General features: G+C 40.0%; 1 protein-coding gene across 1 annotated transcript in view; it reads left to right on the top strand.

Annotated features, from left to right (window-relative positions):
* The first annotated feature begins 6,999 nt into the window (after nt 1-6,999).
* Nucleotides 7,000-26,093, top strand: part of SNX6 (sorting nexin 6) — a 54,664-nt gene continuing 35,570 nt past the window's right edge. Inside the window, exons 1-6 of the mRNA XM_059914089.1 lie at nt 7,000-7,081; nt 7,235-7,282; nt 17,531-17,635; nt 18,251-18,361; nt 20,110-20,231; nt 22,184-22,307. Coding sequence (XP_059770072.1) covers nt 7,076-7,081; nt 7,235-7,282; nt 17,531-17,635; nt 18,251-18,361; nt 20,110-20,231; nt 22,184-22,307 — 516 coding nt within the window. The 5' untranslated portion in view covers nt 7,000-7,075. The remainder of the gene's footprint in view (nt 7,082-7,234; nt 7,283-17,530; nt 17,636-18,250; nt 18,362-20,109; nt 20,232-22,183; nt 22,308-26,093) is intronic.

Raw genomic sequence — 26,093 nt, 5'->3', positions numbered from 1 at the left:
CTCTGGTTGCGGCGAGCAGGGGCTACTCTCCTTTGCGGTGCGCGGGCTTCTCATTGTGGTGGTTTCTCTTGTTGCAGAGCACAGGCTCTAGGCAAGCAGGCTTCAGTAGTTGTGGCACATGGGCTCAGTAGTTGTAGCTCGTGGGCTCTGGAGCGCAGGCTCAGTAGTTGTGGCGCACGGGATTAGTTGCTCCATGGCATGTGGGATCTTCCCTGACCAGGGCTCAAACCCGTGTCCCCTGCATTGGGAGGCAGATTCTTAACCACTGTGCCACCAGGGAAGCCCTCCTTCAGTTTTTAAGTAAAAATAAAAGACGCATTTTTTTCATTTTCACCAAGAACTTTATTGAACAACATACTCACCATTTTGTTCCACTACCTTCTGCTATTTTTCAGGCAACTTCATAATTCCATCTTCCCAAAACTTTTTATCTTTTTGAGAAAAGAACAGTTCCAGGTGCCTTTTACAATCTTCCAGGGAATGGAAATTTTTTCCATTAAGAGAATTTTGTGAAGACCGAAATAATGGAAATCTGAAGGCGCAATATCTGGTGAATATGGCGGATGGATCAGAACTTCCCAGCCAAGCTGTAACAGTTTTTGCCTGGTCATCAAAGAAACATGAGGTCTTGCGGTATCCTGATGGAATTATGCATTTTCTGTTGACTAATTCCGGATGCTTTTCATAGAGTGCTGCTTTCAGTTGGTCTAATCGGGAGCAGTACTGGTTGGAATTAATCGTTTGGTTTTCCAGAAGGAGCTCATAATAGAGGACTCCCTTCCAATCCCACCATATATACAACATTGCCTTCTTTGTGTGAAGACTGGCCTTTGATGTGTTTGGTAGTGGTTCATTTCGCTTGCCTCATGATCTCTTCCATTCGACATTATGGTACAGTATCCACTTTTCATCGCCCGTCACAATTTTTTTAAAAATGGAATGTTTTCGTTACGTTTCAGTAGAGAATTGCATGCGGAAATATGGTCAAGAAGGGTTTTTTGGCTTAACTTATGTGGAACCCAAACATCAAAGTAATGGACATAACCAAGCTGGTGCAGATGATTTTCAAAGCCTGATTTGGATATTTTGTGTATGTCGGCTATCTCCCGCGTGGTATAACGCTGATTGTTCTCAATTATGTCTCGATTTGATAGCTATCAACTTCAACTGGCCTACTCGACGATGGAGTATCATCCAGAGAGAAATCTCCAGCATGAAACTTTACAAACCACTTTTAACATGTTCAATCAGTCACAGCATCTTCTCTGTACACTGCACAAATCTTCTTTTGTGTTTCAGTTGCATTTTTACCTTTCTTGCAATAATAAGGCATAATATGCTGAAAATGTTGCTTTTTTCTTCCACCTTCAATATTAAAATGGCTACACAAAAATTCACCAATTTTGATGGTTTTTTTTAAATGCACGCTGATATGACAGCTGTTATAATACAGTGTAACAGAATTGTTTCTAATGAAGTTAAAGACAACTAAACACTTCTAGAGCCATCTTACGGAAAAAGCTGAACGAACTTTTTGGCCAACCCAATATAATGTTGGTGGGAGTGTAAATTAGTACACCATTTCTAGAGAGCAATTTGGGAATGTGTATTTAAAACTTTTGACCTAATGATCACACATATAAAAAGTAATCAGGGATATTTTTAAAGATTTAACTACTAGGATGTGCTTTGCACAATATTTTTTTAATTAATTAATTTATTTTTTGTCTGCGTTGGGTCTTCACTGTTGCTCGCGGGCTTTCTCTAGTTGCGGTGAGCGGGGCTGCTCTTCGTTGTGGTGCACGGGCTTCTCATTGGAGTGGCTTCTCTTGTTGTGGAGCATGCGCTCTAGGCGCGCGGGCTTCAGTAGTTGTGGCTCTCGGGCACTAGAGCGCAGGCTCAGTAGTTGTGGCGCGTGGCTTATTTGCTCCGCAGCATGTGGGATCTTCCCAGACCAGGGCTCGAACCTGTGTCCCCTGCACTGGCAGGCGGATTCGCGGATTCTTAACCACTGAGCCACCATCTAGCTGACTGAATATTATACAGTTATTAAAATTCATGCTGAAGAATAGAAATATACTTAATAATATGACATAATATTACAAAAAAGTCTTGATTATGTAAATTAAAATGCTATATGAGGCATATCCATGGAAAACATTTAAAAGGATATTTGCCAGGACTTCCTTGGGGGCACAGTGGTTAAGAATCCGCCTGCCAACGCAGGGGACATGGGTTCGAGCCCTGGTCCGGGAAGATCCCACTGCCGCGTAGCAACTAAGCCCGTGGGCCACAACTACTGAGCCTGTGCTCTAGAGCCCACAAGCTACAACTACTGAGCCCGCGTGCCACAACTACTGAAGCCCGCGTGCCTAGAGCCTGTGCCACTCAACAAGAGAAGCCGCTGCAATGAGAAGCACACATGCCGCAACAAAGAGTAGCCCCCGCTTGCCGCAACTAGAGAAAGCCTGCGCGCAGCAACAAAGACCCAACGCAGCCAAAAATAAATAAATAAATAAAAATAAGTTTATTAAAAAAACAAGGATATTTGCCAAAATATGAAGAGATTATCTCCAAGTAGTGGATTATAAGTGATTCATTTTTTTCAGAGCTACCTTTCAAACTAACAGATTTGAGCAGTGTCAGAGAACATGCCTTTGTTGATTGCTTTGTTGACTGCTATTATACAATATTATTATATTATTATACAATAGCACTTATAGCTTTCTACCCCACATCCACTTCTCTTCCTCTCCTTCCTGGAAGCTCCAATTTTATTCAGGTACCCATATTCTTCTAAGAAGCCTTTTGGTTTGGGGAGGCTAGCCCCAGTCCCAGCCCTAGAGGTAATTCCTGACTGGCCTAAGGGTAAGACTTAAGACATAGTTATACCCGTCCCCTTTAAGGGTGGGCACGTGACCCAGTTCTAGTCTGGGAGATATGAGAGGCCTACAAAAGGGAGGGGTCTGGGCTTCCCTGGTGGTGCAGTGGTTAGGAGTCTTCCTGCCAGTGTGGGGGACGCAGGTTCGAGCCCTGGCCCGGGAAGATCCCGCATGCCTCGGAGCAACTAGGCCCATGAGCCGCGACTACTGAGCCTGTGCTCTAGAGCCCACAAGACATAACTACTGAGCCCGCGTGCCGCAACTACTGGATCCCGCCTGGTGCCCGTGCTCCACAACAAGAGAAGCCACCGAAACAACAAAGAGTAGCCCCCGCTCGCCGCAACTAGAGAAAGCCGGTGCACAGCAACGAAGACCCAACGCAGCCAAAAATAAATAAATAAATTTAAAAAAAAAAAGAAAAAGGGAGGGGTCTGCTGAGAACATTTTTTTCTGCTTGTAGATGTTGTTCTGTCAGTATGTGAAACCTAAAACTGCCCCAGTCATCTTGGACCATGAAGAGAACCAGTCTTAGAATGAGGTTGTCACTGAAGATGGCAGAGTGGAGAATTAGAAGGCACCTAGGTCCTTGATGGCACCATTAAGCTACTGATTATACTATGCCCAGAAACTCCTTATGTCTTTTATTTTTTAAATTAATTTATTTATTTATTTTTGGCTGCGTTGGGTCTTCGTTGCTGTGCACGGGCTTTCTCTAGCTGCAGTGAGTGCGGGCTACTCTTCATTGCGGTGCACGGGTTTCTCATTGCGGTGGCTTCTCTTGTTGAGGAGCACCAACTCTAGGCATGAGGGCTCAGTAGTTGTGGTGCACGGGCTTAGTTGTTCCGCGGCATGTGGGATCTTTCCGGACCAGGGATTGAACCCGTGTCCCCTGCATCGGCAGGCAGATCTCAACCACTGCGCCACCAGGGAAGCCCACTCCTTATGTCTTGATTTTTTGTTGTGAGATAATGTTTCCTTACTGCTCAAGTTTATTTGAATTGGCAGTTTCTGTTACCTTCAACTAAAAACATCCTAATGATATAGTGTACCTTGGAAAAAAATAGCATAGTATAGTACAACAATCTTCGGTAGAGAATTTTATTGTAGCATAAACTCCAGGGAGAAGGAGGGAAGAATTAGGACCTAAAGTTTGTCCAAAACCAAAAAGAATCTCCTAGAATTTGAGGAAGTGAGAAACTGGTAAAAATACATTTTGATGAAGACTTCTTTGATCAGGACATGATAAAAGGAATTAGTTTTCTTCTCCATCTAATTAAATTACTGTTTCATGTTTTTGAAGTTTTTCTTCAGAAAAATAACTTGACTTTTGTTTGACAAATATGTTCAACATCAATACAATTTTTGATTTCCAAAATTTTAAAGTAACTCATTCATTATTCTCTAAAATTTTACTCTTCTTTAAAATCTTCCAATGCATGTCTTTCAAAGTACACTATTGTGAAACTATTCATTATTATAACATTTTACTTTCCTAGAGCTAAATCTATGAAGTAATCAAACTGTGATTCAACATAATTTGCTCATGAAATTTATATAAAGTAGGTAATTTCATAGAAATCTATCTAAAACAAGATGAAAATTTGATTATTTGGTTCAAAGTATTAGAGAAGTGGTTTAGCTTTAATATCTTCTTGATTTATTTTACAAGTAGTTGAAAAATCAGTTATGTGAGCTTATCTTAATTTCTTTTCTTTTCATATTCCTTAACTTCTATAACTGGCTTTTTGATAGTTGTTAGTATCAGTTACTGATAACTCCTTTTTATCATTCACACAATATATCTTGAGACCTTTGCTCAGGAAGGAAGGCTCAGATATTAATGAGCTTTATTATTTCAAGGTTGGGTTCTCTACTCCTGTGAGTTTTCAGCTATTGATTTTAGCTACAGTAATTATTATATGTCTTTGTTGATCATTTTAGTTGGTTACTCATACTTAAATCCTGTCTTTTTTTTTCAGAACTAGTGATCTTAAAGTTTTGGCATTTGAGAATTTTAATGTTTCTGTACAACGTTCCTGGACTTGGCTTAAATATTGAAATTTAAAACACTTGGTTAATGATCAGAAACATTTGACATTGTCTTATTTGGCACTTCTTAATCTTTGTCCACAAGGACACACCTGACCCTCATACCGGTTGTGTACAAATCCCACTCATTAACTGTAGCTCCACTCTTCTGTCTCCATCTAGGAAGTGTAACCTTATAGGCATTACCTTCAAACCAAAAACAAATTATTGGGAAATATTGGCACCTTTTATCAGCAACAAGTTACTGAACATTCCTCCTGACACTTCATCACACTACACGGACACCACATGATGCCTCATGACTCCCAGTGAAAAACATTATTATAGTAGTTACTACAATGCACTGGGAAAGAGGAAACAAAAGACCAAAAAAAAGTCGTCCCCCTCATGTTGGAGAATACCCTTTATTGGCGCGATAACTTAACCTCTCTATGCCTAAGTTCTCCTTATGCACAAAATGAAAGCTACAAGTTCTCATGAACTTCCAAGTTCTCATGGAAGTTTATCATTATTGTTTTGTGGGAATTCCCTGGCAGCCCAATGGTTAGGACTTCATGCTTTCACTGCAGAGGGCGCAGGTTCAATCCCTGGTTGGGGAACTAAGATCCTGCAAGCCGCGCAGCATGGCCAAAACCCCCCAAAAAACAACAGCAAAAAAAACCCATTACTGTTTTGAGAGCTTCAATTCAATAAGATAGGATGGGAGGGCCTGGCAAAATAGGGAATCAAATGTGGAGGGCCTGGAATCACAGGCTGAGGAGTTGGACCTTCACGTAAGGGAGATTTGGGAAGATTACTGAACAGGGTAGTAGCATAATCATCAATACCTGTGTCTTAAGAGGAAAACTGGCAGCAGTGTATAGACTGGTGAGAGAGAGATGGAACTAAGAAAAGTTATGAGAGTATTGCAGAGGGCCAGACAAGGGTGGGGGGGAGATAAATTAGGAGTTTGGGATTAACATATATGCAATACTATATATAAAATAGATAAACAAGGACCTACTGTATAGCACAGGGAACTATATTCAGTATCTTGTAGTAAACTATAATGGAAAAGAATCTGAAAAAGAATATATATGTGTATATACATGTATATATATAGAAAACTTAATCACTTTGCTGTACACCTGAAACTAACACAACGTAAATTAACTCTACTTCAATTTTTTAAAATGGTTTTTAAAAAACGGGCCAGACAAGAGATGCTGAGGGTAATTGCTGTGGAAGGGGGTTGGGAGGAGGAATGAGACCAGTTTAAGAGGTAATGGCACATGATAAATTACAGATGTAATAGGATTTGGTTACTAAATGGTGTAACGAGTGAGGGAGAGGAAGGAAGGACTTGAATGGGACTTAGGTTTCTGGCCTGAACATCTGAAGATACTGATGCCATTAACTGAATGGGAGTACAGGATTGCTTGTTTGTGCGTGTGTGTAATAGAAGAAGTGGGGCAGGGGGTAAGGAATGATTTTTGTCTTGTCTCAAGTGCCTGTGGACACCCGTGTGGTGCTCTACAAATGGACAGTTAGAGTAGGTCTGGGGACATTTCTTGGTATAAAGAAAAGGAATACTCTTGTAATGTGAACAGCTCATTTACATAGTGCTCAACCATTAGCGCCCCAAACCCTGAGATAGTTATTGCCTTGCTAGCAGTAAAAGCTTGATTACAGCCCCTGACTGATGACGGTGCAAAGGGCCTGGGTTCCCACACCTTCTACGGGCAAAATATTAGTTGTGATTAATTATCGTGTGGCACTATACAAAGACTAGATGATTTACTGTGGCTTCCGGAGGGCGCTTGCTTGGTTTTTCGCCGCAGCCCTCAGGGAACGGGAACTGGACAGCTCCCCAGGTGGCCTTCGGCCCTTCTGGGACCGGAGCCGCCCAGCCGCAAGCTGTCTCCAGACACGTGAAACTGCGCCTTCGGGCCCTCTCGGCCTAGGGTGCTTCGACCTTGCGCGGAGGGCACTTCCTTCCTTCTTCCGCGCTCTCGGACCCCGGCCCCGTCGGGGCGGGCGGGGTGGGCGGGGTGGGGCTGCTCCGAGGCCCCGCCGCCGGCCCCGCCCCGCTTGCCGGCCGCCGCCGGCTCCCTCCGGCCCGCGGTGCGGTGCGCGCCTGCGCCAGCCCTCGCCTCGGAGCAGCCATGATGGTGGGTGTCCGCGGCGCTGAGCCCCGGGCGCGCGGTGGGGGCGGCGGGCGCTGGGCGGGTGCGGGGGCTGTGCCGGCCTGACATTAACGTCTCCCCTTGTGTCTCCCCCACTCCATCCTCTCCCCGGCGCGCCGGGCCCCGCCAACCTCGCAGGAAGGCCTGGACGACGGCCCCGACTTCCTCTCGGAGGAGGACCGCGGAGTAAGTTCTGCCTCCTTCTGGCTCGCGGGACCCTCCCTCCCCCGCCTTGGTCCAGGGGTGTGGTACGGGAGTGGGGGGTCTCCGGCTGCACGGCACCCCCTCCCCGCCGGCCTCCTTTCGATTTCCTCGCCGCACCGCGCCCCGCCCTCCTGCAGCCCTTCCTCCCTTGGGGCCGTTCGGTTCTGATTTCCCGGGGACCCCCCGCCGCGGCTCCGACTCTTCGGTGGGCCTCCTTCCCCGCCCGGTCCGGGTGCTAGTGGGGAAGTGGAGGTGGAGGCCGGAGCTGGACACCCACCGCCACCACGTTGGGGGCTGTGAAAACCCATTGTCAGACCTTCCTGCCGGCACCTTCAGTTTCCCCTTGGGGACCTCTCGAACCCGCCCTCGTCCACCCTTCTTTCCCTCTAAAACGTTATAGTACGGGCTTGTTCTAAATTACCCTTTTGCACGGGATTTTACAGTCGCCGAATCTAAACTCTTCTCTAGTATCCTACCAGATTTTGTAAAGTGCTGGTAGCCCACAGTACCTTTACTTTTCCTAATGCCCAAAAACACATCTTTTGCAGAGATCCCTTGGTGGTGATTTGAGGCAGTGCATTTCAGTTCAGAAAGGGCCTTCAGGGCTGTGATTCCTCCCTCCCACTCTCTCCCCGCATTTACCTTGGCCGAAGGGTAGTAATCTGTATAGTGCCTTGTACAAGTGAGCCCTTGAAAAATATTGACACATGATGATTGCAGCTCAGCAACGTTCCATGGTTCCTTCACATTTAACAGTTTGCACTTTAGTTTTCCATTTTGCTTTTACTTATTTATCTTAGACAATGTGAGAGACACGTCTGTTAGTCGATTTTGGGCAGGTGATAAAATATTCTTATAGGATGTTATTCCTGGTTTTTTAAAATAAGAGATAAGGTAGTTAGTATTAACTGATGACCTTTATAAAGCTTTAAAATGGTAAGAAAGATGCAGAAGGTGCTGCATATTTTTATAAACGATGAATTAATAAATTTCTCAGTTTACACAAAAGCATCATTTAGAATTACTAGTTAGCATGAAAGCATCATGTAGGACTTCTGGTTACTTCTTAAAATTTTAGGTTCTAATGAATTTTAAGACAAAGTGCATGTGTATGAATGTGTATATGTATCTTCTGGGGTAGGTGAATCATAGGAATAGTCATATCTGGGCACTGTGTTAGCACTGTATAAGCATTGTTTCATTATATCCTTTTATCATCCTTGTGAAGCTTTTAGTATCCCCCATTTACAGATGAACCTCAGAGAAACTAAGTAGTCTGAAGTCACACAGCCAGTGAGTGAGAGAGGTGGACTTTAAACCATGTTGCTGACATCAAAGCCAGTGCACATATTTCTCGAAGTCGCCTTGAAACACTTGTATCAGAATCACCTGGGGTGTTTGAAAAACTAAAAAGTTTCTGGGCCCACCCTCTAGTAAATTAATCTCTTGAGGTAGGGAGGACAGATAACTACTTTGTTAACAAGCAAGAAGATTCCATTGTACACTGAAGTCTGATTATGGCTGCACAAAGTTATCCTGCTATTTCCTCATTTCAGGAACAGAAATTTCAGGCCTGTTTAAATTTCCTGATATTGTGTTTGTCCTGATAGAAATAGATTGCCATAAATAGATTAGAACTTTTAGGCATTGCACTTTTAGTTTAGATTGTCTTGTTCAGCCTTTTAAGAAAGTCTTGATAGAGAAAAAGCATGAAGTACATATTTGATACAAATTGTAGGGGGAACATCACAGATTCAAAAATAATAGTGCAAACATTTCATTCAAAGCAGCAAGTAAGCAAAATTAAAGACAGCATTTTTAAATACATTTTTAAGCAGCCTTAAATTTTCATTATGATATTTGGAACAGAAGAGAGGCTTACAGCCTTAAGAAAATACTGTTTTGTGACAAACTTAAAAAGCAGACTTTAAGGATACACAATATTGAAAATTATTGGCCACTTTTTGATCTCTTCGGTTACACCTCTACATAATAGGGTATTTTTTTCTTTCCCAAAGGAAGGACAGTAACATATTATTTAGTAAACAAATGAGCCCTTTGAACTGGACACATTTTGCTCTGATGTGCTTGTTAAATAGAGCAGTACGTGCCAGCATGATGGCGTAATTCTCTTAGCATTTGATTTGAATTCTAAATAATATGTTTATTGTTTTCAGAATTACTTCAGGTGGAGGAACTGCACCTCTCCTGGACTCCTAGCCTTTCTCCTCCCTCTTATTCCTTATCTTCATTAATGTCATAATTTCCAGTCCTTCATGCAAGAAGCTTCTGAATCATAACATTCATCCCCATACCAGAACAGTCACTGAGGCCAGATAATTTCACCTCAGAAATGTTGTTAGCCCATCTTTCATTTACATGGCCGCAGTTAAAGTCCCTCTGTCTCTTGCCTGGACTGTAGCAGTATCTGTCATTGGTCTGTCTCCAGGCTCTCTACTTTCCAGTCCAGACTGCACATGACTGGTAGTTACCTAACTGAAATGATTAGATCATATGGCACCAATAGTCACAAGGACTTACGGGAACCCAGTTCTTTTTGCAGTAAGGTCCAAACTCCTTATGCTAGCATTGAACACCGTTCATAACCCTTTCTGGCTGACTTCATTTCTCAAGATGCCCCTGCCCCATACACACACACACACACACACACACACACACACACATACAATAGGCATATTCTAGTCTACTTGTCATTGCCCAACCACCTCTGCACTTTAATGTCTGCTTTATGCATGCTTCTCAATGTTGTGGAGTGTTTTTTTTTTCCCCTCACCTTTTTTTTCACATGAAATTTGACTTATCTTTTAAGACTTGGCCCAGATGTTTGCATTTTCTTTTGTACCTACTCAGCATTTAGCTTGAACACATTGCACATTTATTGATAGTTATTTCCAATAAAAATGTGACATAGATTTTGTTGGCAAAGGATAAGATGAATGTTGGCAGAGGAAGAAGAGGAAGTTCCTGCCCTGGGGCCGTGGCAGTGTAGTGAGGAGCTTACGGGTGAAGTGCCGCGGGAGTACGAAGGAGAGTGAAGACATAATGATAGCTACACACTGATGAAGCGTTTGCTGCATACCAGGGACTTTCCACACGTCAACTCAATTCTCAAATGCCTGTGAAGTAACTGCTACTATTATTCCTACTTTGGAAAGGAAAAGTGAGGTTCAGAGAGATTAAATAACTTGCCCTGGTTCATACAGCCAGTATGAGCTGTATTCAAACTCAGGGAGTCTAGCTGTAGGTACTGGGCTGTTAACCACTGTGCTGTTGCCTGCAGGAGCTAAGCCTTAAATGTTGATTGCGTAGGCTCCCAGGGTTGGGGAAGGCTTGCCAGCAGAGAGGATAACATGTGTAGGTCATTAGGTTCTACCTGGAGCACTTTTTCTTACTGGAAGCAGGAGTAGATATGGGTAATACAGATAAAGTGCATAATGTGGGAAGTCCTGAGGGATCACCAGCTAGGAAGGACATATGCCCAGATGAAAATAGCATTGTAGATGACTCCGATGTAGAGGTGGATTGCTTCCTTGCAGAAAGCAGAGAAACCAGTTACCAGGCTGTTGCCACAGTCCGGATGAGAAATGTTAAAGGTAGAACTAAGGCAGCGGAAGAAGGGATGAAGGAGGGGACATAGCAGAGAGATGTTTAGGAGATAGAATGCACAGGGCATAGTGGCTGAATAAATACACGCGCTAGACAGAGGAGAAGGAGATGAGGAATATAAGAGAGAATAGCAGAGTTAGAAGGTAGATAGTAAGTTTGGTTTTCAGATATGTTGGATTTGAAGTGCCTGTGAAGTATCTAATCCCTTCCCTACTAGAAAGTAAGATCTGAAAGGGTGAAGATTGTGTCCTTTCATTGCTCTATCACAAGCACATCTGACAGTGGTTGGCACGTTGAAGGCACTCAGTTGTTTAATAAGTAAATACATCCAGGTGGATATGTCTAGTTAGTAACTTGAAATTATGATTGGGAACTAAGAATAAGAGGTGTGAGTTGAAGGTATAAATTTCGGAGTTATTAGTCGAGAATGTCTGAGATTGCCAACGCTAGATAGTACCCAGCGGGAAACAGCATTCACAGGCCAAGGAGAAGAAATGGACTAACTGATGGGGCTGAGATGGGTGGGGAGAAAATGAAAAGAGTCCCCAGAAGTTGAGAGAGTTTTAAGGACATGGTCAGAATGATCATTGAGGCAAAATACCAAAGAGAGATCAAGAAGACTGCAAAGTATTGGATTTGGAAATTAGGTCCTCACTGTGGGGCGGTTTTGTGAGACCAGGGCTAACTTGACTAGAAGAGCAGTGTACGAGCAGGTTCTAGAGCAAACAGTAAGATTACATGCTCAGGTAGCCGGAGAGCTCCGCTCTCTATAGGACACCACTCCTTCTGAGAATGCAGAGGAGATGGTGAGTACAGACCTATTTATAGAAAGGCTTATTGATGGGTCTGAGGGAAAACAGCTGCTAGTGTTTATTTCTTGGGGATGTGGGAGACAGGGTCACTTGTTGAGCATAGGGGTGGAAATGCAGTCAAGGGTTGAGATAGTAAAGTTTTGGAGTGGTTGCTCAGGGAATCAGAAGGAGAGCTGAGCAGATCGGCCCTGGACTGTTGAATGGCTTTAAGAGTCTAATGCAGGGGCTTCCCTGGTGGCGCAGTGGTTGAGAATCTGCCTGCCAATGCAGGGGACACGGGTTCGAGCCCTGGTCTGGGAGGATCCCACATGCCGCGGAGCGGCTAGGCCCGTGAGCCACAATTGCTGAGCCTGCGCGTCTGGAGCCTGTGCTCCGCAACAAGAGAGGCCGCGATAGTGAGAGGCCCGCGCACCGCGATGAAGAGTGGCCCCCACTTGCCACAACTAGAGAAAGCCCTCGCACAGAAATGAAGACCCAACACAGCCATAAATAAATAAATAAATAAAATAAACCCAAAGTTTAAAAAAAAGAGTCTAATGCAGTTGGGAGAGCAATAATTTGTAGTGGACAAGCACAGACAGTTGTGACTTTTCCCTAGCCACACTCAGCTCAAAAAAGCAAAGAAAGTTGATGATTGAATTGATCCTACATGTGGGAATTTGCAAGCCAAGTACAGCAAAAGAGCAATGGGAGTTGACAAGACCAGCAAGAAAGGCATTGGAGTGACATCATGCGACTCTAGTAATGTTTTGTCATTTCTGGTATGATGGATGAAAGGAGATCTAGTTTCTGGAAAGTATATGTATAATCAACCATTGATTTGACTGCTGAGTATACAGAGTATCATAATGGAAATAATTTATTACAGGACTTCCAAAATCATAACTGGTTGTAAATCAACTATACTTCAATAAAAATTTTTTAAAAATCACTACTGGACTAGGAGTAAAATAGATTTAAATTTTGGCCTGAGTTAGTGAACTTAACAGAATTTCTGTCTGCCTTATGGGGTTTTTCACTGATTATACTGTAATTCCCTAGAAATAGTTTCTTAGCCCTGTTATGGTTCGCACCTTTCTTTCAGGGCTGCAGTGAGCCGGAAGAATAGGGCCTGGGGGGCCACTGTAAGGATTAGGCTTTTCTCTAAGTGGGAACCCCTTAGGTTTTGAGCAGAGGAGTGATTTCTAGTTTAGTGGGATGGTTCCAGTGGCCCTATAAGGAATATAGATTGAAGAGGGAAAGAGACAGAAGCAAGAGACCAGTTGGGAAGCTGTTGCAATAATCAGTTATTTTCCTTCTTCCTTCCTCCTCCATCCATCCATCCATCTCTGTACATGTACTTTTATGGCAAAAGATTAACAGTTAAGTTTTTAGGAGTGTCATAAGGTAGATACTTTAACATGGAAACACATCAGTGTAGTAAACTAGTAGTGAATGTCCTCTTTACTAAGTAATTATATGTGAAGAATTAATCTATCAGCAGTAGGGCAGTGTCTTTAGATTATTTTTCTAAGGATAGTGTATTTATGTTAATTAATCATTTTCTCTGCCAGGGCTTTCTCTTTTTTTTTTTAACTTTTTAAAAAAAATTTATTTATTTATTTATTTATGGCTGTGTTGGGTCTTCATTTCTGTGCGAGGGCTTTCTCTAGTTGTGGCAAGTGGGGGCCACTCCTCATCGCGGTGCGCGGGCCTCTCACTGTTGTGGCCTCTCTTGTTGCGGAGCACAGGCTCCAGACACGCAGGCTCAGTAATTGTGGCTCACGGGCTTAGTTGCTCCGCGGCATGTGGGATCCTCCCAGACCAGGGCTCGAATCCGTGTCCCCTGCATTGGCAGGCAGATTCTCAACCACTGCGCCACCAGGGAAGCAGGGCTTTCTCTTGACCATGACACAAATGTTTAACCTAGTCAGTCTTTGACAAAAGAAAGTACAAAGTTCATTGGCCCAGATAAGGATTAAACTGGTGAATGTAGTCCAGTTAGAATTTCCTCAAACTGACCTCACTACTTGCACAGTTAATTAAATGTTGATGAATCACAAGTTGTTTGCTTTGACTCTTCCCCTTAACAAAAACTGTCTAAAATTATTGACTTTTCTGTAAACAAAGAAGAAAATCCACCTGGAAAATCTGTGTACATTTTATGTAATTAACACTAAATTTACAGGCATTCCCTGATGTCCAGTGGTTAGGACTCCGTGATTCCACTGCAGGGGGCCTGGGTTCCACCCCGGTTGGGGAACTAAGATCCTGCAAGCCACGCATCATGGCCAAAAAAACAAAAACAAAAAAAACCACACATTAAATTTACAATATGATATTTTATTAAATCTAAGGTGCAGTTGATTGGAAGACATATTTTCCAGTGCTTTAATATGCTTTAATAAAGCATACAAGAGAGAATTTATCAAAGAGTTAGAAAGTAAGAAGTAGAGGAATAAAAGCAAAGGAGCGAACTTCTGAGGCTGATGGAAATGTTCCATATCTTAATTATGGTGATGATTACAGGGGTGTAACCTACATATTTGTTCAAACTCTTCAAACTATATACTTAAAATCTGCAGTTCATTATATGTAAACTATACCTAAAAAATAAAGTATAAGACCAAAAGTGGTAAATGTATAATACAGGAATATTTTTTATTGATAAGTTACAATTTTAAAAAGCCAGGTGTTTTACTATCAGACAAAACAAAGCAAAAAAAGGGGAACAGTGTATTTGGTATAAAAGGATAACAAAATGGAAAACAGAAATATTTTAATAATTTAAAATAATCTTTAATTGGAAGAATAAATAACAGCCCTTCATATGTACAAATCCTGAAAGGTGTGTTTCCAAGTTGATGGTGCAACGGTTAAAAAAAAAGAAAATAAACCTGAAAATTAAAATATACTTAGAGATATGAAATCTGGCAGAAATGTTTTATATAATCATTGAAAAGAAAATATTAGCAGTTGAGATGAAGTTTTGACAGAATGTAAAGACAAAGACAACCTGGAAAATCTAGGCCGGTGTTCCCAACTATGGTTTTTAAGGCTCATTCTGAAGATTCTGTTTTGATAACGTCTGGGATAGGGCGTGGGATTCTGTATTTTTTAACAAGCATCCAGGTTGAGTCTTATCAGTTGTGTTTGAAAAATCCTAGACTAGGCAGTGAAAACAAGAAATGGAGAACTGCCAAGGTTATTATTCCAAAAACCATATGATAAATTTATGAGTTTCCTGTGGCTGCTATAACAAATTACTGCAAACCTGACGGGTTAACACAACAGAATTTATTCTCTCACAGTTCTGCAGGCCCGAAGTCTGAAATCACTATCACTGAGCTGAGATCAAGGTGTTGGCAGGGCCATGCTCCCTGAGGCTCTAGCGAAGAATTAGTTACTTGTCTCTTCCAGCTTTCTCGTGGCTGCCTGCAGTCCTTGGCTTGTGGCTTTACCACTCTAATCTCTGCCTCCGTAGTTAAGTTGCCTTCTCTTCTTTTGTCTGTGTCAAATCTCCCTCTGCCTCCTTCTTATGAAGATACATGTATTGTATTTAGGACCCACCTGGATAATCCAGGATAATCTCCCCATCTTTTTTACCATATAAGATAACATCTACAGGGATTTGGATATGGATGTCTTTTGGGGAGCTGTAATTCATCCCACCACAATAAACATCTTAAGAGTGGCCTGAATGTGAGTAAAGAGAAATAAAGAAACAGATTTCTTAAATTAGAATTAAGGTAAGGGGTTAGAGAGCAGGTAGGAAGGACAGTTTGAAGACATAAGACTAAATAAAAGCAAGAAAACCAAAGAACAAAGTACTCTCTAATGTTGCCAGTACTTCAGAAGCAATGAAGATAGTTGGAAAATGAAAAAGAATACTTCTTTGTAATTCAAAACAACCTTTAAGTTCATTTCTTTTATCAGACAATGGGCTACATGTAGCATTGAGTACAATAGCAGTTTTTTAAACATTTTAAAATATTTTTATGTAAGTTTATAGTATTAACTTTTAAAAATATGATTACTGATTGAAATTTAATTTAATATAAACTTATTAAAGTTATCAATAAAGTTTTCATTAAAGGCCATGCAATTTAAATAGTGATTAATTTCTTCTGTGACTCTTTAAGTTAGATTGTATGTAATGGTATTTATTTTTTAAAAACATGTCTAGTCAATACAGAACCAAAAGAGCAAAAATGAAATAGTATGTTACTTTCATTACTAATAAACAACCCTATTTAATGGAAAACTTCACAAAATTCAACTTTTAATAAATCACAAGATTTCTTAAAGGCTTATTTTTTTCCTATTTATAAAAGTAATACATGCATATTGTGGAAAGTTGGGAGAATAAAAGACTATACAAAGAAGCAAATCCACTGCAACTCACATTTTGTTGTATTTCTTATAAGCCTTTTATTTATGCATTTTTTTAAACATCTTTACTAGAGTATAATTGCTTTACAGTGGTGTGTTAGTTTCTGCTTTACATCAAAGTGAATCAGCTATACATATACATATATACCCATATCCCCTCCCTCTTGCGTCTCCCTCCCACCCTCCCTATCCCACCCCTCTAGGTGGTCACAAAGCACCGAGCTGATCTCCCTGTGCTATTCGGCTGCTTCCCACTAGCTATCTATATTACATTTGGTAGTGTATATATGTCCATGCCACTCTCTCACTTCGTCCCAGCTTACCCTTCCCCCTCCCCGTGTCCTCAAGTCCATTCTCTATGTCTGCGTCTTTATTCCTGTCCTGCCCCTAGGTTCTTCAGAACCATTTCTCCATTTTTTTTATATAATTGAGATCATAGAATAAACAATTTTGCTTCCAGCATTTTTTCCATTTACGTTGTAATTGAAATTTGAAACACTAATGACTAGGTAAGATTCCAAAGTCAGTCCTGGCTTTTACAACTAGAGTATATGAAGCAAGCTACTTAGTTACACTTTAAATATTTCATATCTTTGCAACTGGCTGAGACTTTATCTTTTAGTGTGTTTGCTTCTTTTGTAAATCTCCAAATTACCCAAAGATGTTAGAATGTTTATTTGTTTAAAGAGGAAGAAAAATGGATGAAATTTAAGAATTATAAGTAGAATTATGATTAGAATTATATATGAAGAAGTCTTCTCATAAATGGGTAAATAGAAATGGGTGTATAGAGTAAAATTTAATTTAGAAGAATTAAAGAGTACTGTAGAGTAAAATTTAATTCATATCACAGGAGTTAATTCTTATTTATTATATGTTAGCATTTTTTTAGCACTTTACATATACATAATACATATATGTAATATATTTAATTATCATTAGTAGTTTTATTGTATATTCCTGAATTAAAATAAGCAATAGCTTATTTATAGCTTATAGCGTTTAAATGATTGGCCAATATTCTTTTTATTATTTTTCTTGTTCTTAAAGGCAGATACATTTTAGAACACTTGAACTTTTAAAGGACCATCTTCTTGGAAAATAGTTTACTTTTTGGGTGAAACTAATAATGTTTAGCACATTGATTCATACAAAGCAAAGTATAGTTGCATGGTGTAGAATGAAAATTGGTTAAGATAATAACATACCCAAAGCACCTCCCCCCAAATACATAGATAGATAGATAGATAGATAGATACAGATATAGATAATATAGAGTAAATGAACTTGAGTACTTTTTAGATTTAAGATTCTTTTGTTAGTTTAGTTTTGTTTTTGCATTGTCTTATTGTCTGGGAGAAGAATTAAATTGTATAAAAGCCTACAGAATTTTCATTGAGTTATTATTTTCTTTTTCTAGCTTAAAGCAATAAATGTAGATCTTCAAAGTGATGCTGCTCTGCAGGTGGACATTTCTGATGCTCTTAGTGAGAGAGATAAAGTAAAATTCACTGTTCACACAAAGGTAAATGGGATCTTGTACTTCTGTTATTTTAGTTATTGTGCTAATGTTACATGTGTAATAATATATTGACTAGAATTTTGGTTTTGAACATAATTAGAAATTCTATTTTAGTTTATAATTCACTGCTGTTATTTTAACAAAACGTTTTAGGGAAATGTACTTTTTAAAGGTTAACATTTGAGAATTAATCATAGAACTTAGGCATAGTACAAATTTAATTTTCTCTAGACTTTTAGTATCTTTTACCATTCTTGTTATTTTCAATTTTGTTACATTCAGTTAAATTACTGTTTTAACAGACTATTTTCTTTTTAGATTTCAGTTCTCAAGCACGTTTTCAGATTATGATCTATTTTTCTTTGTTTGAATAGTTGTTTGATGTATTTATAGGATAACTTTGTAATGGTAGAAGTACAATATAATAAGAGGCTGTCAGCTTATTTTCTCAAAGATCCTAGGATAATTTTGTCTGGGTGTCTCAGGGTTTTCATAATAGAGTGTAAAAGCACTGATAATCTTTCATAAAAGACTAATTTTAAAAAATAAGGTATAAAATGTTAAAAGCTTTTTTAATGTAACTTCGATTTTTATTTGAGAGAATCTCTGTCTTTGCAGAGTTCATTGCCAAATTTTAAACAAAACGAGTTTTCAGTTGTTCGACAACATGAGGAATTTATCTGGCTTCACGATTCCTTCGTTGAAAATGAAGACTATGCAGGTTACATTGTAAGTGTTGAGGTTCCATTTTAATCCCATTTTCTAGGAGTTTTTTAGATACTTTATTATGTGTTGAAATCTTACTTTGCACTTCTAGTGAACTGAGGTAGTTTTTTTAAATTGCCAGCTACAAAATGTAATTGGCTACCACTTTTATCCTGAGTTGTCTTGTTTGGGAGTGTGGGGATATGGATATGTTATTCTCCCTCATTTAAACTTAAATTCTTACTGTTTATTAGAATAGAAATGGGCTTGTCCTAGGGGGTAGCTAAGGGGGTATTACAAACCGTACTGGTCTTGAACCCTTAGGTAGACAGATGTTTAGAGTTGGAGGGCTCCTTAAGAGATTATCTAATATAAATAGGCACTGGGTGTTGTGCCTCAACTGTTGACCACAGTCAGATTTCTGAAGTTTAGTTTCATTTGATTTCCTTGAAATCATCCTGACCTGACCTGATTCCATCTTTATCCTTGTGGCCCCTCCTTCTCAGTCATTTGCTTTTTTTTCTTTCTACAAGTTGAGTTTCGTGGACAACTGGCAGTGCTTTTTCTTTTTCTTTTTTTCTTTTTGGTTAATTACCAGTTTATATAAAGGATACAACTCAGGAACAGCCAAATGGAAGAAGAGATGCATAGGATGAGGTGTTGGGGTGGGGGGGTTGACACAGAACTTTCATGCCCTTTCCAGGACGTACCGCCTTCCATTTTCCCAGCATGTCAATGTGTTTACCAGCCTAGAAGCTTCTCCTGTTTCCACCTTTTTTTCCCTCATCTTGTGTGATGACATTTTCTTACTACTTTTTTCTCCCATAGACTAAACACTCCTCAAAGATCAAGACCATGTCTTATTTATCTTTATATGCCAGTTGTTCAGCATCATGCCTGGCACATAGTAGATGCTGTGTGCGGGCATCAGTGAATGTGTGCTGATCTGTATTTGATGCTTCCTTCCCTATTGCTTTCCTTGGTGTAATCCTTTTCTTCAGGTCATTGTTATTTTAACTTTCCCCTTTTCTTCCTCTTACTTGCTCTCTTTGCTTTCCATCATTCCCCCTTAACAGTTCTTACTTGTAGGCTCTTCCTCCTAAGATAAGTTTTTTCTTATATCCTTCCCTTGAATGATATGTCTCTTCTAGATCTTATATTTTTATTTAAGGTGCTTACTTACCCACTTACTGTGGGTGAATAAGATGAGGTTAGTCATTAGTCTGTATATTGTTCTCCTGTTTTTAAGTCAGTGCTTTCTGCCTCTGGTACACTCTAATTGTACCATTTACATACTTTTGAAAAATAGTGTACATATTTGCTACACATTTATTTAGTGTGTACTCAAAGCTTAATGCACATAGACATTTGAGGACTCTAGGTTGCCACATCTAGAATCTGCAGACTAAAGTTCGGGTACTACTGTTCTAACACCAGAAAATAGTGCTCTGCTCTTGTTTCTTCCTTGGTGTAAAGGACCTCAAGGATCTTAATTTCTAGACTTAATCAAATTCTCTAACCTTAATCGGGATATTCCTGGTATCCAGTTCATTCAGGATGACTTTAGCTCTCTCAGACAACAGTCTTTTATGGTGGCAGTAGTACAATTGCTGCAAGAAATTAAAGTCTTTAAAACTAGTGATTTGGGGGACTTCCCTGGCAGCCCAGTGGTTAAGACTCCGTGCTTCCACTGCTGGGGGCATGGGTTTGATCCCTGGTCAGTGCGGTCAAACAACAACAACAACAAAACTAGTGATTTGGTTCCATTACAGATCCCTCCAGCACCACCAAGACCTGATTTTGATGCCTCAAGGGAAAAACTACAGAAACTTGGAGAAGGAGAAGGGTCTATGACAAAGGAAGAATTCACAAAGATGAAACAGGAGCTGGAAGCGTATGTGATTTTTGTTGTTAATTGTGCTTATTTTAATGCCTTTTTTGTTTTGTTTGTGTTTTTGTTTTTTTGCTCTCTGATATCCCATCCTTTCAATCATTTCACCACATTGACCCTTTCTGGAAGATACAGGTTTAAGCCATACAACCAGTGTTAATGATCATGATCAGAGCCTACAGGAAAATTATAGAATAATTGTCTGCACTGTAAAATTCTTTAAATTACAGTTTTACATAGACTCTGAAAATTGAAAACAGAGGATCCAAAAGTTTATAAAAAATAGTAGAAAGGGAAATAATGACTTTTTAAAGCACAGTGTAAATCGTTTCATTTTTTATTTACAAGGCCTTAGTTACTACTTACCTGGTTCTCTTTTTTTGACAAGTGCATACTACCAAGACTTCTATTTCTCATAGAAGTGTGCACTGAGCAACTCTGAATATATTCTGCTTTCTTTTTCAAAAAGTGTGTGTGTGTGTGTGTGTGTGTGTGTGTGTGTGTATGTGTAATTTTCCCCCTCCTCTTTTCTCTGCCTGTGGCTTCTGGCTGAAGGGAAAAGAATAGGAGCAAAGTAACGAGAGAATAGTTTTTTAATGTTTTTTATTAAATGATTACTAGTTTCATATATACTAGACATATTAAATCCTTGAAAAAATAGAGATAATTTCTATTTCATTTTTAGCATATTTGCTGAAAATACAGTTTTTCCTCTTTTATTAAACATTCGAAATAATTTTGGATTTGCTGCATATTGTTTTTCTGTATTTTGAGAGTTATACAAGGAAATAACTTTCCTTGCATTATCATCACCTTCATCACTCTTTTTCTGGTCATTTCTTCCCTTTGTGCATTTCCTTTTCTTGCACTGAATTTCAGTTTTTAAGCATATTTTCACAGTGATACTAGACTCCTCTTCAGATGCTTAAACTCTTGACAAGATAAATTAACAAAGTAGGTCTTCTTTGTTAAAGTGTAAGTGACAGATATTTTAAGAATTCTGTCAATACTGAGTGCAAGCAGTAGTCTGATAGCAGACATATATATAATTCTATAGTTTATAAGACTGAAAGCTGGAAATTAGCAGAGCACATTAATATTGAAAGAATCAGTGGTTTTCCAGTGGCCCTGATCATGATTCTTTTGTGGTCTGGTTAGGGGTTGGATAACAGAGAACCTTGGGTTTATTCTGCTACCTCCATCCTCTGCATCCTTCTTTTTTGTCTTCACTGAATGACTACACTCACAGAGATCAAACTTCTCCCAACATTGATCCTGCTGGTTTGCTGGTATGTAAAACTTATCCTCCTTGCACGTAGTTGAAGCAAGAATATTGGGCCTTTTCCTTGAGTGTTTTTGTTTTCGAAACTGACATGTATTACTATATGATCGCTGTGATTCACTGATGATATTAAAATATTTTAAACACAGTTCTTCAATTGTAATGGCAAAAATTAGTCTCTCCATGGTGTGTTTCTTTCTTGTGTGCTTGGGTCATTAGATGAAAATAGTTATTAATGTTGAAAATATGCTTACCGAGGTTTGGTTTCTGATTTTTTTTTTTTGTACGAAGGTGTTTAAAAGCAGTAATTATCTAGAAATTGAATTATTAAAGTTGTACAGTATAATTTGTAGTATACTTTCTCTGAAGCTAAAAACAAAAACCCCTGTAGTTACCTTTAACATCAACCTGCATAGGAAGAAAGGTTCATAAAACCTAAAAATATTAACATTTAAATGTAATAAATACTATTAACTAGCATGAAGTCTTTTCAGAGCTGGGTTTTATATATTGAATATTTCATTAACAGTTCAACTAAAAGCTTTGTTTACATGGATTGTATTTTTGTATCTCTAATTTTGCATTTAGAATAATTCAAAGAGTATTTGCTGAAAAAAGTGTTGCAGATGTTTTTCTGCAGTGTTTTACCTTTAATTTTGTGTATTGTTTCTAGTGAGTATTTGGCAATATTCAAGAAGACCGTTGCGATGCATGAAGTGTTCCTGTGTCGTGTGGCAGCACATCCTATTTTGAGGAAAGATTTAAATTTCCATGTCTTCCTGGAATATAATCAAGATGTGAGTATTGATCAAAGTAGTGATCAAGGTTTATTTTTAAAGCGTCATTGGAAAAAGTAGGGAGTTGTTAGAAAAGACTTAAGGCCTTATAAAAACATTTTATAAAATGTTCTTATTTTTCAAGCAGTTTAAAATGACTCTTTTTCATGGGACCTCTCTCATCAATATATTCTCCAATGACATTCATGATTCTGCCCAAGGTCTCAGGGCCAACAGGAATTTTGATTGGTGCACCAGAATCCAGGACTTCCTGGCCTCTAACCAAGCCTTCTGTACCATCCATGGCAGTGGTCCTTGCTGTGCTCTCACCCAAATGCTGGGCCACCTCCAAAACCAGCCTGGTCTCCCTGCCTTGCACTTCCAGGGCATTTAGGATGGGTGGCAGTCCCTCATCAAATTGGACATCCCCCACTACACCAGTGACCGCTACAATGTGCCCAGTGGCGGTGTCTGCCTTTGGCGAGGGAGATATTTAAGCAGCATTGTCTCTGGCAGACTGGAGCGGCTCCCGGTAAGAACTAGGCTTGGGGTAACGGCGCTGAAGGGTTGAGTCCCTGAAAGGCCCCAGAGGCCGGGGCAGCGGCCACACGACCCACAAGACCCAACATGGCGGAGCCCGGGGCGGGGGTTGAGTGAAGAGCATTTGACTTTAACACCTCACCTCCCAATCAAGTGAGAAAAATCCCTGCTGGGTTCCTCGTCTCAGAAAAGAGTCTTTTAGATTCAACACAAAATGTGTTGCTATCATCTGGATCAGAATGCCATCCCTAAGTCCCTCACATCTCTAGGTGGAGCTGAGATGCTGGGCAAATTCACGACTCTCACTGATGGGTTAAGGGCTTAGATCTTGATCAATCATCTTGAGTTATTAGTTGTAGACAGTGTTTTTATGCTGTTGCGTTATATCTGATTTCTTTATTCTGGTGTGTAAATATTATTTGTTGGTATAAATAATTGGTTACATCAATTTGCTGGTTTTACTCATCTGTAAATCCCGAGTCTCTAGAAAAAAATATATATACATAAAACTTATTTGATTAAAAAAAAATGACTCTTTTTCAGTGATAATGCACTGTTTCACTAGAACTTGAGTGGATTAATTTTTTAAATGATGGTATATTATGTTATTACTGGGATATTGATTTTCATCCTGAATTGTGAACTTCTTAAGAAATAGGGTCATTAGGGCTTCCCTGGTGGCTCAGTGGTTAAGAATTCTCCTGCCAATGCAGGGGACATGGGTTCGAGCCCTGGTTCAGGAAGATCCTACATGCTGTGGAGCAGCTAAGCCCGTGCGCCACAACTACTGACCCTGTGCTCTAGAGCCCGCGAGCCACAACTACTGAGCCCACATGCCACAACTACTGAAGCCGGCACACCTAGAGCCTGTGCTCCACAACAAGAGAAGCCACCTCCATGAGAAGCCCGCACACCGCAACGAAGAGTAGCCCCCACTCGCTGCAACTAGAGAAAGCCTGCGCACAGCAGCGAAGACCCAACACAGCCAAAAATAAATAAATAAAATTTTTTAAAAATTATTTTAAAAAAAGAAATAGGGTTATTAAATTTATTAATGTTCTTAAATTTGAGTTTGGAGGCTTCTGAAGCCTTATGGAGAATTCCAGAGAAGTACTTGAGCTAAAGAATTCAATATTACTTTTGGGTTAATCATTGACTCTTGATCTGTTTAACCAGCCTTCTTCAGTGCTGATTGCTCTTACTTTTCCTCCCTCCCTCCCTGCCTGAAAACTCTGTTATAATGCAAAAAGAGATTTGAGGTGGTTGAACTTTGAAAGTTTCTTCATTTGTGGTGCTGGAAAAACTCTTTTCAGTGGATGGGTGATACAGATCTTGGGATCTATATTTGGATGACAAGATTAACTCATAATTTTAGTAGAAAACAAATGTAAGCATAGTGGTTTGTTTGCTTACAAGTCAACATCAAGATCAAAGAATTTTGTGTATACAAATTTTCCCTCTTGGTTTGGTTTTAGTAGCTGTGACAATAAAATGTCCTAAGTCTAGCAGTAGAGAAAACTTTTAAAAGGGTATGAAAGTGTAACTCAAAATGTAGCACTTTAGCGTGGGTACTCTCAGAAGCATAAGTATAGTATGTGGTACTGGCCTGTGGTCACTTAATAACTAGGAATTATAAAGAATGCTGGCTGTATTGTGAATTACAAGAATCTAAAAATGATTCATGAATAGGGTTGCTAACAAACACATGATAGAATGCTGTCATCACTTTTTTACCTTTATGAGTTTGTTTATGCTGGCCCTTATTATGGCCTGGGCTAAAACCTTAACAGTAATTTGGTAGAGCAACATAGGTGTAAAGTGAGGCATGGTGGTAACAGCACAAGGCCACCTTAGTACTCAGGCTCCAAGTACTCTATCCTATTGCCACAGCCCTTAGTACTATCTGAAATTATATATCTGTATTTTTTTTAAATTAATTTATTTTTACTTTTGGCTGCGTTGGGTCTTCATTGCAGTGTGCATGCTTTTCTCTAGTTGTGGAGAGCAGGGACTACTCTTCGTTGTGGCGCGTCGGCTTCTCTTTGTGGTGGCTTCTCTTGTTGCGGAGCATGGGCGATAGGCGTGTGGGCTTCAGTAGTTGTGGCTCACAGGCTCTAGAGCGCAGGCTCAGTAGTTGTGGCTTACAGGCTCTAGAGCACAGACTCAGTAGTTGAGGTGCACGGGCTTAGTTGCTCCGCGGCATGTGGGATCTTCCCAGACCAGGCTCGAACCCGTGTTCCCTGCATCGGCAGGCAATTCCTAACCACTGCGCCACCAAGGAAGTCCCTATATCTGTATTTTAAAAATTTGTTTATATATCCATTATCTATCTCCCCCTACTAAAAAGTAAGCTCTCTGGGAGTAAGACTTGAATTTTTCACCATTGTATCCTCACTATTTTAGAATTGTGCCTGACCGTTAAGATATAAAAATATTTGTTAAAATAATAAGTGAAAGATTATTGTTTAGTTCAGCTTTATAAATAGCTTTCATAAATCCTAGGATTTCATAATTTTTTTTCCCACCAAGGTAGATTTATTTTTCTTCTTACAAATTTTTTTTAATATATTTGTTGTTGTTTTTATTTATTTGTTTGTTTGTTTATGGTTGCACCAGGTCTTAGTTGTGGCATGTGAGATCATTTTAGTTGTGGCATGTGGACTCTTAGTTGCGGCATCGGAACTCTAGTTGTGGCATGCATGTGGGATCTAGTTCCCTGACCAGGGATCGAACCCAGGCCCCCTTAATTGGGAGCACGGAGTCTTAACCTCTAGACCACCAGGGAAGTCCCTCTTCCTTACAAATTAATATGTGCTTAATAGAGATGATGGGGGCTTCCCTGGTGGTGCAGTGGTTGAGAATCTGCCTGCCAATGCAGGGGACACGGGTTCAAGCCCTGGTCTGGGAAGATCCCACATGCCGCGGAGCAGCTAGGCCCGTGAGCCACAATTACTGAGCCTGTGCGTCTGGAGCCTGTGCCCCGCAACAAGAGAGGCTGCGACAGTGAAAGGCGCACACACCGCGATGAAGAGTGGCCCCCGCTTGCCGCAACTAGAGAAAGCCCTCGCACAGAAACGAAGACCCAACACAACCATAATTAATTAATTAATTAATTAATTAATTTTAAAAATGTCAGGACAATGCTAAATACTGCAATAAATAAATAAATAAATAAATAGAGGTGATGATGATGCATTTTAGTAACCTTTTTAATATCAGCAAATGGTTGTTTTGGAGAAAGCCTAGAAAGATGGACAGGAAAGTGTT

Source organism: Balaenoptera ricei, chromosome 2, assembly GCF_028023285.1.
Source record: "Balaenoptera ricei isolate mBalRic1 chromosome 2, mBalRic1.hap2, whole genome shotgun sequence".
In the NCBI taxonomy this organism is placed as follows: domain Eukaryota; kingdom Metazoa; phylum Chordata; class Mammalia; order Artiodactyla; family Balaenopteridae; genus Balaenoptera; species Balaenoptera ricei.
This window is presented reverse-complemented; position numbering and strand designations above follow the sequence as displayed.